The 19646-nt window shown below is 40.6% G+C and overlaps 1 protein-coding gene across 3 annotated transcripts in view; it reads right to left on the reverse strand.

The window, feature by feature from the left end:
* Positions 1-19646, reverse strand: part of mpped2a (metallophosphoesterase domain containing 2a) — an 80469-nt gene that overhangs the window by 25111 nt on the left and 35712 nt on the right. For 2 of the 3 annotated variants that reach the window (XM_042409601.1, XM_042409610.1), the window contains one exon: positions 15841-16066. In XM_042409601.1, the coding sequence (XP_042265535.1) occupies positions 15841-16066 (226 nt within the window). Of the gene's footprint in view, positions 1-9975; positions 10065-15840; positions 16067-19646 lie in introns of all 3 variants that reach the window. The other variant, XM_042409617.1, reaches the window with a different exon arrangement.

The following is a 19646-nucleotide window of genomic DNA, read 5'->3' on the forward strand; positions in this document are numbered from 1 at the left end:
TGAGCTCTCGCACACACGGGTGCAGACATGCAAACCGACAGGAACAATTACCTTCCAGCCAGAGGCCCTGTGTGTGTGTGTGTGTGTGTGTGTGTACTGTAACTACAGTCTGTCCACGCTGTCAGTGACAAACACCGATCTGACCTCAGAGCAGCGATAACAGTCTGCTACACAACTAGAAAGCAGAAACAGACCGCCGGCTGTCGCTCTCTCTCTCCGTTATTTCAAATTATTACTTTTATTCTTCTGTGCGCTCAGTTTTTTTTGGCTTACATCACGTTCCAGGTGGGAAACCTCACAGGAGAACTGTGCTGCTGACATAAACAGATTAAAAATCATCCTTTGATAATGCTGACAGACAAACAGAGCAGGAGGTCAAATTACCTACAAAGGCTAAAATCAAGGACACCTTTGCTCTACATATCATTTTCGCCAGTGTACTTATATAAATTAAACGATTCTCCAATGAGAAAAGACAAATGGCTACAACTGAAGACACAGTGCACCCCTTCAGTCCAAAATAATCAATACATCCAAACGTTTGGATCAATACCAGACTAAATGACTGGTCTTGCTTTCCTTGGATCCTGCTACAAGTGTCAAGAAAATGTCAACACAATTGTTAAAATGACTTGATTTGCACCAGAAACAACAAAAAAAAAAGAAAAAGAAGAAGAAGAAGAAGAAGAAGAAGAAGAAGAAGAATGGAACAAAGCGAAGGAAAACATGATTTTTCCCTGTTGGAAGATTTCCTTTTTCTTTTGTGTAAATTTTTTTTTACACTTTCTTCTTGAACATGTGCGAATAATTCTGTCACCTAAGTAGGTAATTCAACCTTTTTGAGAAGCCGCCTGGTGTGTTTTAAGTGAAGCTTGATTCGAGTTAAACCAGCCAGAGGATCACCTGTTTTACATCAAGATAACAACGAAAACGTGACAAAAACATCTCCCCCTGCCTGCTTTACAATAACTAAATATGTTCGAACTGGAAAACCAGACTAAATTCCTTATTAAACTTCTATTTTTTTTGCAGTGAGTCTGGTGTTGTGGGTTTTGAATGTGTCAGCCCTTTTCCAGGTCCGGCTTGTGTTTGATGGAGCTGCCGGCTGTGTCGTGTGGCAAACCTCCTCTGCCTGCCCGGTTGGTGACTGATGCACACGAGGATACGGAGGAGAGCTTTATTAAACGACGGCGAGGACCCATCAGTCTCCTTCTGACATATTGGGGACTCACCTTGGGGTGGGGTGCACCGAGAGGAGTCAGTGACATGTGAAAGATTTAGTGTAAACACACGTCTGTGATAACGTAGGTTGTTGGTTTTCTAGTATGCTGCATTTTTGAATGCATTTTCATGTTTTTGTTGCATAAGAGCCATGTGAGAAACAGACCTGTGTGTGTGTGTGTGTGTGTGTGTGTGTGTGTGTGTGTGTGTGTGTGTGTGTGTGTGTGTGTGTGTGTGTGTGTGTAGGGTGAGTCATTTAGCAGGGAACGCTGCGAGCCGTCATACTGCAGAGAGCGAGGGCGCGATGACAAATCCATCACTTAACCCTCTCATTCACTCAGCTGACACACACACACACGGGGAAACACTTACACACACACGCACACACGCGCACACACGCACACACACACACACACACACACACACACACACGCTACAGCTGCGGACCTGGACGGCCTGCAAGTACAGAGCGCCAACAAACCCCCCCTCCTTCTCCCCCCTCCCCTCCCCGCAGCCTTCATCACCAGCTGCAGGAGGCTCCAGGCAGTCTGATCCCCCCCCCCGCCCCACCCCCCCACCCCGTCTGTAACCTGACGACCACCTGCAGCTGCACCAGCACCCATGGGTGCACCAAGCAAGGCCAACGACAACAACTACACACATGCACGCTGAAAATTCCAACACGATCCTGCACCCACTGACAGATGCTTGACGATTTCTATTTTCATGCTCCATTAAGTAAAGGTGTCACATTTTTAATATCAATAAATCATTATCTCATTACTTCTGAAATATCGCTATAATTAAAGCGACTGAAAACAAAGTTTTCCAGGAGAACCGTTGAGGAAAAACTAACTAGGTTGCAGCTTTACAACCAGGTATTGTGTGTTTTTCTGACGAGGTTTTGAATGTTTCCTTAGACGCAAAGAGGGAAACATTTTCAGCATGCATTCCTCCACGAGGGATTAAGTAAATATATTTTTATATCTCCATAATAACTCCCCTACTGGTATTTGTAGCCGATATATTCAAGACACTTACCTGAAATACAAGTTTCTAACTGTGCTTTTGTTTATTTCTAGTAGTTTTAGAAAAGATTAATTGATCGAAACCATCACTGAGAACACTGTCGGGATCTTTTGATCAGAAGGAAATCTGTTTTACATCCTTCTGTAGTCAGGTAGGGATGAAGTGAAGAGATGTAAAAGACAAAAAAATGTCTTTAAAACGCTAATTACACATTTTCTGGAGCAAAAATGACAATCTGCTGTATTCTAACACGCCAACTATGAGTCATACAACTCAAACACATGTTTATATGAATGAGAGAGCGTGTATACACTTTCACAGAAGTAATGGAGGAAAAAATAATAAACAGGAAGCCAATTATTCATCTAATACTTCCAACTTTTTTAATGAATAAAACAAACATTCCTGCTGTGTTCAGGAAAAACAGGGAAAATGCAATTTCTAGTAATTTTCTAATTTGATACGTTACAATTTTCATGCAAAAATCAAGTGTGTAGTTAGCTGAAGTAACAAATAAAGAAAAAAAACAGAAACTGTTTCATTCACTACATGGTTTTAAAACCATAATGTGACATTTCAGAAGTTCAGAAAGTTTCCTGAAACGATGTCTCTGCAGAGAAAGAGAAAAAAAAAAAAAAAAAGGAAAAACGAGGGCAAAGCGGCCATAAAGCCCTTGACTTTTCAGTGACGGACATTTGTCAGGAACCATTGCCTCATCGGAGGTAACGCTGCCATGTGCTCACACTCTGACAGAGAAAATAGTGTGTGTGTGTGTGTGTGTGTGTGTGTGTGTGTGTGTGTGTGGTGGGTGGGCAGGCGGCCAACACAAACTGACAGAGGCTGGCGCCGGCGAAGAGGTGACTTAGGGGTGATTAAGCTAAAAGCAGCCGACACAAATGTCAGATCTCAGCGACACGGACGAATGAAAACAAAAACCTAATGTCAAAATTTTAAAAAATAAAATCACGTGTTATAGAGCTGTCCGCACGGTATATATACAACAGTTTGGAAAAGAGGTGGCTACGTATGTATATACAATTAAAATAAACTCACAGGGGTCTGAATGTATTGCAAGTTTAAAGTAACAGGTGAGTGAAGCAAGTGCTAAATATTAGGTTTAGTCTAGAGGTAGAAGCTAGATGATAATTATTAATCATTCTTTATATATGGTATCAATTTATCTATAATTTTGTCATCCTGTTTCTCCATACTGTAATTTTACTATCTGCTCTATTGCATATCTGTTGCTTTTCCTGCTTTTCTTCCATTTTTCTCCTGTTAAAAAGATTTTTTAGGGAGTTTTTACTAATCTGAATTGAGGGTCTAAGGATAGAAGGTATTTAGATAGAGAGATATTTGTGATTTGGGCTAAGCAAATAAAAAATGACTTGACCTAAATGTCTTTTTATTTGTATTATCACAGATTGTAATGTTGAAAATATCATGGTTCACAGCCTTCATGTCTGAATAAATACAAGCAAGGTGAATACGACCAAAATCTGTCATACATAAAGACATTATGTTTCTGATTACTATATAATAAACTGTAAAAACCCTCATCATAACTCTCAGATAAAGATAATGCTGCTCTAAATATGGAGATATAAATTGTCCATATATGTAGATGATCTGGATTGCTTTGAGCTCTATAAACTATATTAAAAAAAAAAGTTGAATCTGAAAGAAATAGATTCATTTAGATAAAAACTACACATACTGCCTTGCGGTCGTCTGCCTCCGCCAACCAGTCAAGTTGCAGTTTACGTCCATGTCTGTCCAGACTCATAATATTTGTGGTGGAGACTTTGCAGGAATTTAATAAAAAGGTATTAAGTGTATTTTTCCTTGTATGTGTTCACATGCTTGAGCAATAAAACTGATTCTGATAGAGCACAAAGTTATAGCCATGACAGTAAATGATGCTTCAGATGTGGACGCTGCTGCAAATACGCTACAAATTCTAAAATGCTTCACACACGTCTTCAACCCGACAGCACAAAAGATCTAAACAATCACCACAGTTTCAAGGTCTGAACCCAAGATTAGTGTCACTGATTCAGTATCTGACCAAATATGAAATACGGTCACAATCTCTCCTTCTGTTCCTGAGTTATGGTGTTATGAATAACGGCCAGAAAAAGTGTTTCTGCAGAACATAACGAGGTCACAGTGATCTCACCTTCTGGATATAAAATGTCATCACGTCATCATTTCATCCTATGAGACATTTGTGTGAAACTTTGTCATATTAGCGTATAAATTCTTACATTATGGCCAAAAATGTGTTTTGTGAGGTCACGGTGATTTTGACCTTTTACCACAAAATTCTAATCAGTTCATCCTTGAGTTCAAGTGGATGTTTGCCCAAATTTGAAGAAATTCCCTCGAGGCGTTCTTGAGAAATCACGTTCACGAGAACGGGACGGACAACCTGACAACATAAACCTCTGGCGTCGCCTGTCACACAGGAAGCAGGAAGCATAAAAAGAAGAAAATGTGATTGTACATCTGTGTTGTAATCACATTTTTAGAATTTTGATACAAACAGAAGACATGAAACAACGTCTGTATCAGTTCTGTGAATATTTGTTAAACTTTACACAAACTTTCCTTCTTGCTGCTGCAGACTGGATAACTGTGACACACTTAAGGTCCATATTAAATTTAAAATTTAAACCAAACTGTTCCTGAAACTTTTTAAAATCTGTTGTGAGTTTGTTTCTTTTTGGTTTCAGGCTATTTTTTTGTTTATGTAAAATTAATTCTGCTGTTCATAATGAGGACATGACTTGTTATTGAGTGTTTATATTTCTCTAGAAAATATTCTAATACAGTTAAAACAGCTCATTAAAACAATACTGCGACTACAGACTGTCTGTTGAAACTGCATTTTCCCTGAAGGACAGTAACTCTCTCTGTGTGTGTGTGTGTGTGTGTGTGTGTGTGTGTGTGTGTGTGTGTGTGTGTTTTAAGGGTCAGGGTGGTCCTTATTTTACAGCGCCAGGATATTCATTCAACAAAAGGCCACTTCCTGAGAGTGAAGGAGAATGACGGAGCTAACAAGTTTTTTTTGTTTTTTTTTCCAGGTCATAAACTACATATCCAAAAGTATTTGGACACCTGAACATTATATTAAATCTTAACATGTCTCTCCAAAATCATGGATGTTTATCTGTTGCTAACACAAACTCTACAAAGATTTTTGGAACCTGGTTGCGGGGATTTGCTCCCATTCAGCCACAAGAGCATTAGTGAGATTGGCCACTGATAAGACCTGGCGAGCAGTCGCTGTTCCAATTGATCCCAAATGTGTTGGATGAGGTCGAGGTCACGGCTCTGTGCAGTCTCATCGAGTTTTTTAAAAACAGTTTCATTTAACGACCTGGCTTTGAGCAGGAAAAGATGTTCCTCATATCACTGTCACAACGTTGGAATCCGACTATTGCCTGATAGTTATAGTAATATTTTATTTGTTTTTTTAAAGCACTGAATTGATTGGCAGCTTATGTCTCTGAACTCCTCTTTCCCCTCAGATCAGCTGACCGATCGCTGCTCTTCGTTCCACACTCCCACTTAAAATCCAGGATTGATTGCTTAGTTTCCACTGTGGCATAGTTTCCCTCTGATCGTTTTAAGAGCTTTTAAAAACATCTCTTTTCTTTTGCCTTTTAATAATCATCATGAAGACATGACTTGTCACACTGTATTATTTATTTGTTCCATGTGCAATGCTGTACTTTCTCTGATTTTATTTATTTTATTCGACATATTTATTCATTTCCTTTTGATCCTCATAATTATGTCTGTGTTTTTTTATTTTAATGTGATTCTCTGTCTTTGCAAAGCACTTTGGCATGCTGTAACATTAAAGGAGACATATTATGCACATTTCCAGATCTATATTTTTAATCTGAGGCTCTACTGGAATATCTTTGCGGTATATTAACGATTTATGGTTAAAAACTCCTTCTTTATCTTATATTCACTCTTTATGCAGCCCCTCAGTTCAGCCTCTGTCTGAAACAGACCGTTTTAGCTCCTGTCTCTTTAAGGCCCCCCTGCTGATGAGCCCACTCTCTTCTGATTGGTTATCCTCAGGAAGCTGCGTCAGGATTGGCTGCTCCGGGGCCAAATAAACAATCCACTAAAGTAGTAAGATTTGACTTTGTTTTTGTCGTTCTTTACTAAAAATATCAACTTTTATCAAATCCATCCGCACATGTTCGAACTGAAATCTGATTCGGAATATGAAAAACACAAACAACACATGGAAAAACCTTAGCAACGACCTTAGCAACCAAGGCTACAGAACAGACAGAGCACATGAGCGTTCATAGCAGGTTGAAGCCCTGGGTTTTGACTTGCAGGGAGCATTTATACATACATTAATGTCAAGTATTGGAACTTTGACCATGTTTACAACCAACCACCACAAGTAAATTCTCAACATGTGGGAAACACAGACACATACTTTTGGCAATAAAATGTAGACAGATAGAGAGAGAGAGGTAAAGCAAGTCCACAGGAAAACAAATCTCAAACATCTCTGCCCTCCACATAATGAAAACAACCGTGGCTAAACACACCAATATTCAAACCACTGACTATTCCTCTCTTTTCTCTCTCTCTCTCTCTCTCACACACACACACACACACACACACACACACACACACACACACACACACACACACACACACACACACACACACACACACACACACGGCTGACCTTTACAGTGAAAAATGAATACATGAATAAAACTAAAATCTGCAAATGACAAATCTGCATTTGGCCCTCCGGGTTTCCCCTGAGGTGAGCTTCAGAGAGTCAAATGAGGGCAGTTGAATTTAATCTGCTGCCTCTGGGAGGCACACACACACACACACACACACACACGCACAAGCACACACACACACACACACACGCACAGAGGCAAGCCAGTAGACTGATTTGCTATCGAATAAACCAACCAAACATTGATTGCCGTTTCATTGGTTAATAGGAGCCAAAGTAAGTACTGGGAAGGAAGAGGAGAGGCTGAGGGGGGGAGAAAATGAGATGGAAGGTAGAGGATAAATAGAGAAGAAATGACGGGAAATGAGGGGAGGAGAAAAATAACGTGACGCGAGGAAAAGAGGGAAAGAAGAAGAGATGAGGAGAAGAAACAAAATAAGCGAATAGAGAAAAGGAGGTCTTCGGTTCAATGAGTTGGGAGAAAAAAGAAAAAAAGAAGAAGAAGAAGAAAGAAAAGGTTGCAGAGGAGGAGGAGGAAAAAAAATGATGACAGGAGAGGAAGTGAGTAGAAGGGAGGAGAGGGTAGAGACTCCCCTCCCCGGTGGATGAGGCAGAGGAGGGCAGGGAGGATCAGGGAGGCAGCAGAGGGAGCAGCAACAGTTTGACCTTCGACCAGGGAGTTAAGTTGTGGTCAAGTCCAGAATCACAAAATGGGTTAATCCCTACAGAGAAAGACACACACACACACACACACACACACACACACACACATACACACACACACACACACAATTCTCGGCTCTGAATCAGTCAGCAGATCTTATCAGAGCCTGCGAAACCAGCAGGATTCCTCACATTTCTGTGAACATCCTGCCGTCACTCCTTCTGTACTGATGTCTGAGTATGTATGGGTGTGTGCCGCGACTAATATCATGAGATTATTCCCCTAATTCTCTCATACATTAGTGATTCAGTCGATAAAATAACGACCGACACAGATCACAAGCTTAGTCTTCAAAAACTGCTCGTTTATTTTGACCGACTGTCCAAAAATCCAAATGGATTCGGTTTCCAATTAGAGCCGCAATTAGTAAAAATCGACAGGATATGAGTCAGCAGTCAGTAAGTCAAGTAAAAACGCCTAAAATTTTGCTGGTTGCAGTTTCTTAAATGTGAGGATTTAAAGTTTTTCTGTGACTGTGTCTTGATCAGACTAAACAACACAACTGAAGAAATCATAACAGGCATTTTTCACTATTTTCTGACATTTCAAAAAGACTCGAAGATTAATCAACTAATGGAGAAAATAATCAGCAGATTAATGGATAATGAAAATAATCATTAGATGCAGCCCTAAACAAAAACAAGACATCTGAAGACGTCACGTTTGACTCTGAGAAATTAGAAACGGTCATTTGTAAATCAGTAAATATTTAAGATTTTCAGCTGATAAATGATACATTCACAGATTAGTTTTCTCTCGATATGTCTTAAGGTTATAATGATCTAATATTTCAGAACAGATCTTGTGTGTTATAAGTGTTTCATTGACAGAAAACGCCATCTGATAACTGATCAACTGGAACTTTTTTACCATTTACAAAAGGGCAATAACCAGAATTTTTACAGGGGCAAAATACTAAAATGAATCTACTGCATTAAAAGAATTGATTAAAAAAAAAACTTTAAATGAGTTAAGAGGAAATGTTGTCGGGAGCAGAAAGAGTTCATGAAAAAGTTAACTGTTCAGTTTCAAGAGACCTTCAACTCCCCTTAAAAATAGGTTTGATTGACAAGGTGCAGAAGCCTGTACATCTTTCCACAGCGTGTGTGTGTGTGTGTGTGTGTGTGTGTGTGTGTGTTTGTGTGTGTGTGTGGGAGTGTATGAGTACAGGGAGAGAGAGAGGGAGGTTTAGGTATTTGGTCTGTTAAGCATCTGTCATTAAACAGTGTGTGTTGTGTGTCTTTCACGGTACACTGCTTTCACTCCATCACCTCGTTTTTTCCAAGCAAAGAGTGCACAGGGTCAGAACAGAGACTGGCTCTAAATGTTTAGAGCAGAGCAATACAAAATATTAAAATGTTCAGTGTTGCCTTATAAAGTCAGTTTGTTCGATAAAGAGCGGGAAAATTAGTTTTAACAGAGTGAAACCTCAAAGTCATTAAATCACACATAAATGATAAAGTATATTTACCGTCTTTGTTAATGTTTCATATCATCTGTTAATTCCAACAGCTGAATTATTGCATTTTTAATAGTAACCATGCAGGTAAATGTAGAAACTGCACCAAATATCATCAACAGTCCCTCCTACAACCTTCCTGTCATATAGAACTTTATCTTCATGTTTCAGTAGATACATTTATTTTTTTAGTTTTCAAGAATCCAACATTTTAATTCACCTGGATGTGGAAATCGTTTGAATTACAGAATGAAAAATAAAATAAAATTGTATTTCCTTGCAGCTTTGCATCTCGACTCACATTTCAAAATAAAAGCTATCTGAGCACAGTTCTTTTGTTTTGGGAATTAATGTAAAGAGCCTTATGATGGTCGTGTATTTCCTGACTTGAACTGAAATTGTGTCATAAAGGTGAGAACAACTAAACTACTTCCCATCATTCACATTAAATCTCATCTATGATTATTTTTTAGCAGAAAACCTACAGCCTGAGGCACATTCAGATTTCCAACATCTGGGCAATTCTCTCCTCAACGCTGAAGCTTTTTTTTTTTCTTTTTGGTATCCCACTGAGTTTTTAGACACTCTAGTGAGATTAATTAACTAAGGCAACTTGTTGGCACAAATTCAACCTGAACACATATTTAAGTAACCAAAAAAAGCTGAGTAAGTGAAAAGGTTTGGTCGAGTTCAGAACTCAGGCTTTACTTCCTCAGTTTTAGAGGATAAAAAGATGAAACTATCTGCATGGGAAAAAGTGTGAGGGGAAAGTAATGACTAGAGCAGACGAGGATGTGCTGAAAATACCTATTGCACCGAACGAGCTGCATCGACTGTCCCCTCGGTGGTAAATCCGAACCTTTCTGCCGTAAACGGCCACATGCTGAACCGACAACCTGCAGCAGATAATTATCAAACGGATTATGTTTGAGAAGCGCCGCAGCAGAATGTCATTTTTTTATCCACAGGACCTTTAAAACAGACGTTTAAATGATGGATTGATAAAAATATTAAGGGAAATGGTGCAAAGCAGCGATGAAGAGAAGGGTGTAATGTTGCCTAATCAGTCAGTCGGAGCAGAATGTTTCCTTCCGTCTCGTGCAGATAAAAACCTGCTGCTTCCAGAGGATTTCTAAGATATCAAAACTTTGAGTCTTGCTTGCTCTTTTGGTTAAAAAAAAAATCTGACTAACTGATCCAGCAGTTAATGCTAAACACAAATAATTTATCATTTCAGTGGATTTCAGTGGAACACAGCAGAGGGAGAGCTGTGAAGAGAACATCTAAGTGTGTGTTTTCCCCATGATCTGGTGATTATCTAAATACAGTATTTTGTGTTGTGGTGCTAAGACTGACTGTACACTGAGAAGTATTTTCATTCAAAGAGGGAACAATCTGTTTTTTCTTGTTACACGCAGAGGGCGTCATGAATTCCAAAAAAAAAAAAGGAAAAATCTTTTTAGAAAAGAAACAAGAACAGTTAGAAGAAACAGACAGGATGAGCTGGATGGTGGTGGGACATAACATGAGTTCAGAAATGTTCAGATGTTTATGATTTACACATAATTCAAAGCCATTACTGACGCATTTCCTCCTAAATTAATACTGTACATTTCAATCATGAAGATCTCGGGAAAGGAAAAGTAAAGTAAAGCCCCTAAAAATGTGTAATATTCTTGCTAAATACACAGAGATGGATGAAGCAAATGAACCTAAGTACTGTACTGAGATATATTTTTAAGGTACAGACTGTGCATTTTAAGAGGTAAAGTTTAGATTTCAAATGAAAACATTACACTTTTCACTTTGTTTATTTAAGGGCTTCGGACATTGTAGGTTTCCATGTACAATTTCAGTGTTTCCCTTGTATTCATTCAGCAGCGGCGCACCGCCACTGCAAAATTATGAGCGCCCCTGCTAAAATTTCAGACTATCATTATTATCAACGGGCTACTAAAGTTATTGTGGATTTTTTTTAGTCATCCTCCCTCTCTTCGTTCTTCAAAGGACATCTATGTGAAAGGTACAAGAGTAGCGTAGCTCCATTAAGGAATAAGGCGGTGTGTGTGTGTGTAAATGTGCGTGTAGTTGCTCAAGTGGCAGAAACATGACGCGAGCGGAGCAGAGGAAAAGTTTAGCAGTAAATTGTCAATCTGGTAGTAAATGTACAGTACAGGCTGTGTGTCAGTTAATAAATGCTGCAGCTCCTCAAGACAAAGAAAATACTCATCTATTGAAGGGTGTTTGCCCCGAAGTTAGCAACAACGCGTTAGCTTAGCTTGACCAGGCTAACTTGAGGTGGACTGACTTTTTAAGGTGGACCAGCAGTCTCTGTCGAGTTTTTCATATGCCCCCACATGCTCCAAAGCAGTCAACCTAGGGGAAACACTGAATTTTAAATGGAAACCTAAGATGAGAAAATCACATCTAGTGTATGAAATTGTTAGACGTAACGTTACAAGACTACAACATAAAAACCCTCTGTTGATGCATCAATAACTTAATACTCAAAAACAGAGATTAATTAATACTGATACTAATTTTTACTGTAGCTCTTCAGAATGAGGAGTTAAATTGGACTAGCATACAGGATTTTTTTCTTTAAATGGACAACTTGAACTGTTTTTACTGAAAACAGGTGAGTGATAAGATGAAAAGAGCTGGTGGGTAAGATTTATTTCGATATACAGCAGCAGCTTTTGCAGCAGCAGCTTTTGCAGCAGCAGCAGGGCAGGCCACTGCAGCTACAGCAGTGTTTATCAGGTGGTAGTTACACGCTACATTTCCTGAGTGATGCTGTCGCGTCCCGGCCTGCAGCAGAGAACCGCTGAGAGCTCGGTCGGCGCTCGGCCACCCAGGCGGCGAGCTGGTGAGCTGTTGATGAAGTGAAGGGTCACTGCAGGGCTAAGTGAGACCTCACACTGGACAAGCAGGCCAGACCTCAGGCCACAGTGGCATATGGGTGTGAAGGAGGTGAGGAAGCCAAGGAGGGGTAAAGGAGGGGGCGGCCAAGCTGTCCACTCTGCCTCTCACGAGACCCCCAGCTGTCACAACAGACACTTACCAGCCCTCATACTAAACACCCACCAGGGAGGAGGGGGGGGGGGGGGGGGGGGGGGGGGGAGACAGCATCCTTCCTCTTTCAAACAGAAGGATGGAAAAGAGGAAGGATGGAGGGGAAAAAGAGAGGGTAATCTCTGCTTCCTGCTGCTGTGATGTCTGAGGAATGCTAGGATCTGCCCCCTTCCTCCTCCTTGCCAATGTCCTCGGCCGCTTCTGAAGCGAGGCTGCAAACCTGCTAATTATAGCCGCTAAAGGATGAAGGTGTGACCTAAATAGTTATTTTAAGTCTGCAGCAGACTTGTGAGAACCACTGTGCAGAGAGAGCAGAGGGAGTCACAGCAGGACGGGGGGGTAGAGGAGGGGGGGCAGTTCCAGCTTCGACCATCACACAACACACAGCTGCAGTGCAGGACTGTTCAAATACTGTAGCAGCAACTACAACTACAGCGCTATTTCTAGTGGAAAATTTAGCAAAGGTGAATGCAGCAAAGAGACAATGACAAACGTGACGATTAAGGAATATTTGAGGAATTCTGTCATCTTATACTAGTTTAGTTTATATATACACTGTAGTTTTATCCTACATGGGATTAGAAGACACCACTATTTACAAAACGTGCATTCCAGTAATACATATACAAAAGCATGTGGAAAAAGAAACACTAATGCTGCAATAATTAATGAATCAGTCAATTAATAGATTTGTAAATTGATCAAAGGGGAATTAACAGAATGTCTGTAGCGTCTCTAATGTGAAGAGTTGTTGCTTTTCTCTGTTTCTCAATATTAAAATATTTTTAATTCATAAAAGAACGCTCCACTGATTTAGCATTTCACACCTGTAACATTGTCATACTCATGATGTATGACCCTAGCGCCTACATTACCCACAATGCCACTTAACCAACAACAGTTGGCTCAGAGACTCAGCTGTGTTATGCTAGTAGCGGCTAATGTAGCCTTGAGCCGCCGGCCTCAAGCGGAGATGAGGAGGGGGGGGCTACAGAGGTCTTTCTAACGCTGCTGTCTTAGACAACTTGGAATTCGAAGATTTGCGACCTTCCTAAATACTAACGACCGTCTGAGCTCTGACTGAGCAAACTGGGGCTAATTTCATGCATCCCGACTTCACCAAGAAGCAGATGCTCTCACGTGACTCACTATCGGAGCAGCGTCCACAGAAGTGAACATCCAGGTCAACGCTGTGAATGGTTAAGTAATCAACTTAAGGCTATATAGTCATTTCACCTGCCTGAAAAACACCGAAAAACACTTGATGGGAATGCACCCCCTCCACCCAGAGTAACTTGTAACTTTCTGAAGTTGACAATCAGTGTGTGGAGGTGAGAGAGGGGACAAGCTCACTTTTTTCATTCTTCACACAACGACATCCATCACTTTCTCTTTACAACCAAGTGCAACACCATAAATACCTCTGAGTAGAGAGACTGGCCTCGAGTGTGCAGCATTATCCAGATTTAAACAACTGACTGCGCTTTGCACCTCTATGACAGCAGGCTTAAATCATTAAGTGAGAAAAAAAGGACTATTAATATTAATTCATGAGAAAACTAACTGTTCCTTCCCTACTTACTGTAATGCAAAATGCCATGGTGATATCATTTTCAGCATGTAATGCAATCCAGGTTTTATGTTACGCTTTTATGCACTGTACCTAATGTGAGTTTATGTGGTATGTTGAGCAGTTTTATACATTTATATCACTTGTTTTATGTCTTTTATTATGTTTTGTGTGTCTTATGTGCAGGTCTGTGTGTGCATTTTATGCTTCACCTGCCTGCGAGATTCATTTCCCTTCAAAAAAGACAGTAAGGTTAGTTTTAATTAGTGACAGAACAGAAGCATCGTAGCCTCCTGAAGTGAAACAGGCAGGTGTGAAAAGCTCAACCTGTTTTTCATCTGTTTTTCATTCCAAGACAGAAAAAAGCAGAGCGGTTTTGTGTGATATAGGTGTAAAAATACTGGATATTGGCATTGCTTTTAAACCAAAACAAAAAAAATTATAATAATACTCCTGGGTAACACGTCCTCCCCAACAGTTCTTTTAAATACAACCACGGAAATATTGTGTGTTGCTTGAAATTTACACTAACTCATGAAAACAGGTTACAATGTTTTAACACTGCCATGCCTGACTTTTGAGGTTTAATAAGAAGTTAAACGTACAATATGTAATTTCAGCCGCTAGGGGTTTCTCAATCAAAACAATAACAAAAGACGGAGTGTGATGACGGAGTGAAGTAGCAAGGGATCATGGGAGTTGTTGTCTTCGTTGTTAAATAACCAGCTTCACTGGGATAGGATTACTCCAGATGTTTTTACTGGGAGCTGAATTACCCGCAGAGGTCTCCTCCTCTTCAGAACAAACGGACCCGGAGATTACAAGTAAAAACACTGAATAAAGCTGTTTCACCTAAAAAAAAAAAATCAGTGTTTCTCCGACAATGTACAGCGACCACCGGACGTCTGGTACGGGCTGTTAGCCGATCCGCTGCTAACACTTGTTCGGTTTATTTCTCTTATAACTTTAGATCCAGACGTTCGGTCGGTTTCTCCCAGGAGCCGAATTATCCGCAGAGGTCTCCTCCTCTCCAAAAACAATATTCATATTTCTCTGACAATGTTTGGTGACCACCGGACTTCCTGGAGGGGCTGTTAGCCGAGCTGCTGCTAACGTTTGCCCAGTTTATTTCTCTAATAACTTAAGATCCAGACGTCCACAATGACTAAAATCCTTCTTCCGGCTAAAAGATATAGTTAAAAGCGACCCAAATTTATCATGAAAATGTGGCTTAAAACTGAACAAAAGTCAATTTATAACAGTTTGTGTGGAACAACCACATCGCCGATGGATTATCTTGTATGTGTGTAAGTTACTCTTTGGTAGACGCCATTGTAGCGGACAAACACAGCACTGACGTATGCATCTTGTGCGTGTTTACTCTTTGGTAGAGGAGGTATGACGCCATTTCTCTGGGTTTGAAAATTGTTGGAAACATTTGGGATAATGTCAGTACACAACTCAACAACATATATAACATAGATCTAGTTCATCTTGACAACAAACACTTTCTCTGCACAAACACTTTTCACTTTGACAACACTCCCACCCGCCTCTGTCTGTTGAATACACGCTGCTTACACCATTCCTCAACCAATCACACCCCCCCGCCAGCCTTCCCCTCCTTCCCCGTGTTCTTTCCACACCTGAGAGCCTATTGACAGAGTGTCCCAGTACCACGCGTATCACTTAACCTCGTGTCAAAACACAGGTGTAACGTAAGCCCCGGGAGCAGGCGAAGGTCCTGAGCTCATAAAGGAATGTGCGAGCTGGGAATAGCACCCTGTATGTTAAGAGAGGCCCCCTCGCTGAGAGCGTACAGCGGTGTTACGGAGATACTGCTGGGAGGAGAGCTGGAAAACAGCCAGACACCGACAGAAGGGAAAGCACACTTTCACCTCGGGGGATCCACAACATGACGAGACAGAAATGTGATTCGGTGGTTTATGAAAGGCAGAAGTGGTGAGAGTAGTTCTGAGGAAAAAAAAAAGGGGGAGGGGAGGTTAGAAGAGTCTCTGGTCTCTTACCATGGCGCCCCGTATATCCGGAATCCCTTTATGGTGACGTCCGAGTCCTGCAGGTACACACAGTTTGTGAGGAGCGTCTGGACATTGTCAAAGTCCTCTGGTTTGAGTTTGGAGACCGAGGGGAATCGGTAGTAATCCTGCTTGACCAGCTCTGCCATAAAGTCCTTATCGAAGGTCAGCTCGTGGTTCCCGGCGATTACCACCTTAAATTCGTACGGGAGGCCGCCTGGAAGAGAACAGAACAACTGGTGAGAGGGTGGATGGATACTGATGTGTCCGTGTGTTAGGATCTAGTCTCTCAACACTGTTAGGTACCACTTTTCTTCTCATACTCATGAGGTTTGTTGGTCTCTAACACCATGTCAGTGGATCACCTTTATACAGCTGCTAATGACATTTCTGTGCAGCAGCTGACTGAAGTGAAGGCCGACATGTTTCATGGTATGAATCTGGCCAAGTGTAACAACTTTGAGCTAAAAATTTCCCTCATAATTTTATTTTTCAGAGTTGCTGAAACCATTAAAACCATTTAGACAGCACTAAAACTCTCCAATCAAGTTCTTTCTTTTACTTGAAGCCTAATTCTGAGATCTGCACAATCAAATTTGCATAAACCATTGTAGGCTCCAACTTGAGCAGAGTGTTCTTCTGTCACTGTGATCTATAAAGAAAAGTTTCTTGTATCAGAGGTGGACAACACTAAGAGGCCAATTAAACTAAAATTCAAGAGGCTGTTGTTTGAGTTTTTTCAATTTTCTGTCCTTTTCACAACTTCCTGTTAGAGCGGCATTATTTATCGTTAATTTAAAACATCAAGCAGAAATGTTTCCCCTATTTCCTCTTTTGTTATGCTGTTTTTTAAGACCGCTTCTCGTAAAAAGAGGTTCTTTCCAAAAAAAAAATGCAATTATTGATGTGAACTAACAGCCAGTCATGGAAAATTCAGGCTTATACTTTGAGGCAGCTGCTATGTAAATGCCTGACTTATCCCAGAATATAAATTAATTGCTTCATAAAAGTTTTTACTGAATCTATATTTGACAGAGCGTACACTGAACATGTGGAACATTGTTGTTGAGATCATCTGGGTGTTAAATTCAATCTAAAATAAAGTCTAAATGATTTTGATTACATTACACAACAAGCAATCTTTTCATTTCCAGGGCTCATACCTGCATTTCATCAAAGCGTCCAGACTCAAACACAAATTCTTCACACACACTGCATATTCTGTTCGTATCGTGCAGCTCCGCACAACAGCGGGTTGTCCTGAAAATTTTGTACAAGGAGCGTTCATCATTCCCTCAGTAGCTCCTCTGTATTTCTAACCCTGACCACGGACGAGGGAAAAAAAAACCTCAGATAAGTGGAGGGGAAAAATACTCTCCATTCAGACAGTCAGGGAAGGTTACAACCACATCTGACGGCTCTGCTTGACCCCAGCGGACCACCGTCCATCTCTGCAGACGTTGGGCGGCTGGAAAAAAAAAAGCACGTGAACCTGAACTAAATAGAGAAGAACATCTATCACAATTCTCATCCCCTCATCTTTCAACTTGCTGCTGTGCCCTTTTCGCTCCCCCCTTCTGTCGGGGTGATTTGTCCTGGCTCCCTTTTTCGCCATCACAAAACTGACTTACTACTTTATTCCGGCCGATTGAGCACTCAACGAGAGGGTCTGGCCTTCATCACCTTTCCATTCTCTCTCTGTATTTCTCTTTTCCCCCCGTGGTGTCTGTTTTTTTGGGGGCCTCCTGTTGATTCTGTTCCAGTCTTCCTTCCTTCCCTTCTGTCTTTTTGTTTTTTTAGCCTGTAGGTGCTGTATAGGCTAATCCGCAGGCTGATTTATGTGTAGCGTAAACTGAACCATAGTTGAAACTGATGCAGCAAACCTGACCCAGGCAGTTGAGGTATTTGCATTGCTGCAAGATTTTACTGTCTAGTTACACCCCATCTCTTCTGGTTACTGTCACCAGAGATATATTTATGTGTATATATATAAAATTTTGGCGTGCAGAATTAGCTTTTTTTCCCTACAGATGCTTTGTATTGTTTGCTAGAGTATTTTGTCTGTGTTGATCTGCTGCGACAGGAAGGTTTGGACCAGATTTGAACAAAATACTTAAGTTCAAATGTCATTATTTTTAGCCTGCAGCAGCAGCAGCAGCAGCAGCCCCCCTTTTGAAGTATTGTCATGAGTGATGACTCTATGACATCTTCAGACATTACTTCATACTTTCTTTCATATTGTTTGGCTGACATAACCTCACATAGTGCTGTCGAGATGTGATTTACGATATTTTATGAAGCCAATACTGTGCTGTGCAGCTGTATCATGTGTTTTTGTTCGAGTGATTTTTTTTTTTTTGGGGGGGGGGGTGTTGTTGTTGTTGTTGTTGTTGCAGTTGCTGAGAACGCGGCACCCCTGCTGAAAACACATCCCCGCGGCTATGAGCTGAACACAGTTTCATTGACTGAAAGCACTGATGTTTGGATTGATCACAGTCAGCAATCACCACTTCCTAAAGATGAAGGAAGCCCGTGTGAATGTGGATGTTACTCGGCTCTCAAAAACACTAGTCTGAAATTGGTTCCGACATCAGCTTTGGGCAAAAAAACAAACAAACAAACAAAAAACAAAATCTACCACAGTCCGACCTCTTTATGATGAATCTGCAGAGCTGTTTAGTAATTACAGTCTGTCTTGCATCACGCTGTAGAATTTACTAGATTATAATAATAAATCCACAAATTTGCAATCAATTATTTCTTGCATTATGATCATATCTTCAACATATGACAGATTTCATGGAGATCTATCAAAACGTAGTGACTTCATGGTTTTGCTTTAGTTTATTGTCAGAGTAGATGAAGATAGTAGCTCAGTCATTTAGTTTTGGTGATATGCAGGTGAATATATGTCGACATATTAGATTAAATTGGGCATCATTCAATTAAAATCTTAAAGTTAAGCCATCTAGATGACATGTAGCAGATTTTACAGGATTTCCTGGACACATTTTTGGGGAAAAACTGTCACCAAATCACCAAAAGCGAAGTCCTTTACATACACAACACTATCCTATTGTGCAGGTTTATAATGACATGCCCGTATCTGTCTACATGCTGGATTATTTATAGAATAAACTGTAGACTTTGACCCCACAGCGACAGACAAGAGGGCAACACTTTCTCTGCTCTGGCCGGTATTATCAGAAGGTTATGATGCATGCCGAGAAGGCAAAATTATTAAAATGCTGAATAAAGAACTCAATAAAACTTTACATGATTTTGACTGGCGACAGTAAGTGAAAAGAGAGATGCGAGTGCACTGCTCAATTTTGCACTGGTTAGGTTCTCAATTGGGAAAAAAAACTAATAGAAACTAAACACACCAGAATAAAAAAATCAAAATATGCAGGTTCAATACAGATAAAAAAAATATCCACCACATCCATCTAAAGTGTGTGCGTGCATGTGTGTGTGTGTGTTCTCTAATAGTGAAAATGAAAGAATCATGGTTCCCCCGGTCTATAAGTTTCATTCCCGCTGCTCTAAATTAGCTCTTGTCGCGTCTCAGGATCATAAATTCCAGTCTAACCTTATATGAGAGCGCCGTCTCTCTCAGTCCCCCAGCACTCTAACTGGATCACGCATCCATTTATACACACAAACACACACACACAAACACACACACACACATACACTACCGAAAGCGAATCATTCTCTGCACTACCACCAGGCGGGGAAAAAAGGTGGAAGAAAACATAATTACCATCAAACAACTCCATCTCCATTACTCTATT

The sequence above is a fragment of the Thunnus maccoyii genome, chromosome 1 (genome assembly GCF_910596095.1).
Source record: "Thunnus maccoyii chromosome 1, fThuMac1.1, whole genome shotgun sequence".
Classification (NCBI taxonomy): domain Eukaryota; kingdom Metazoa; phylum Chordata; class Actinopteri; order Scombriformes; family Scombridae; genus Thunnus; species Thunnus maccoyii.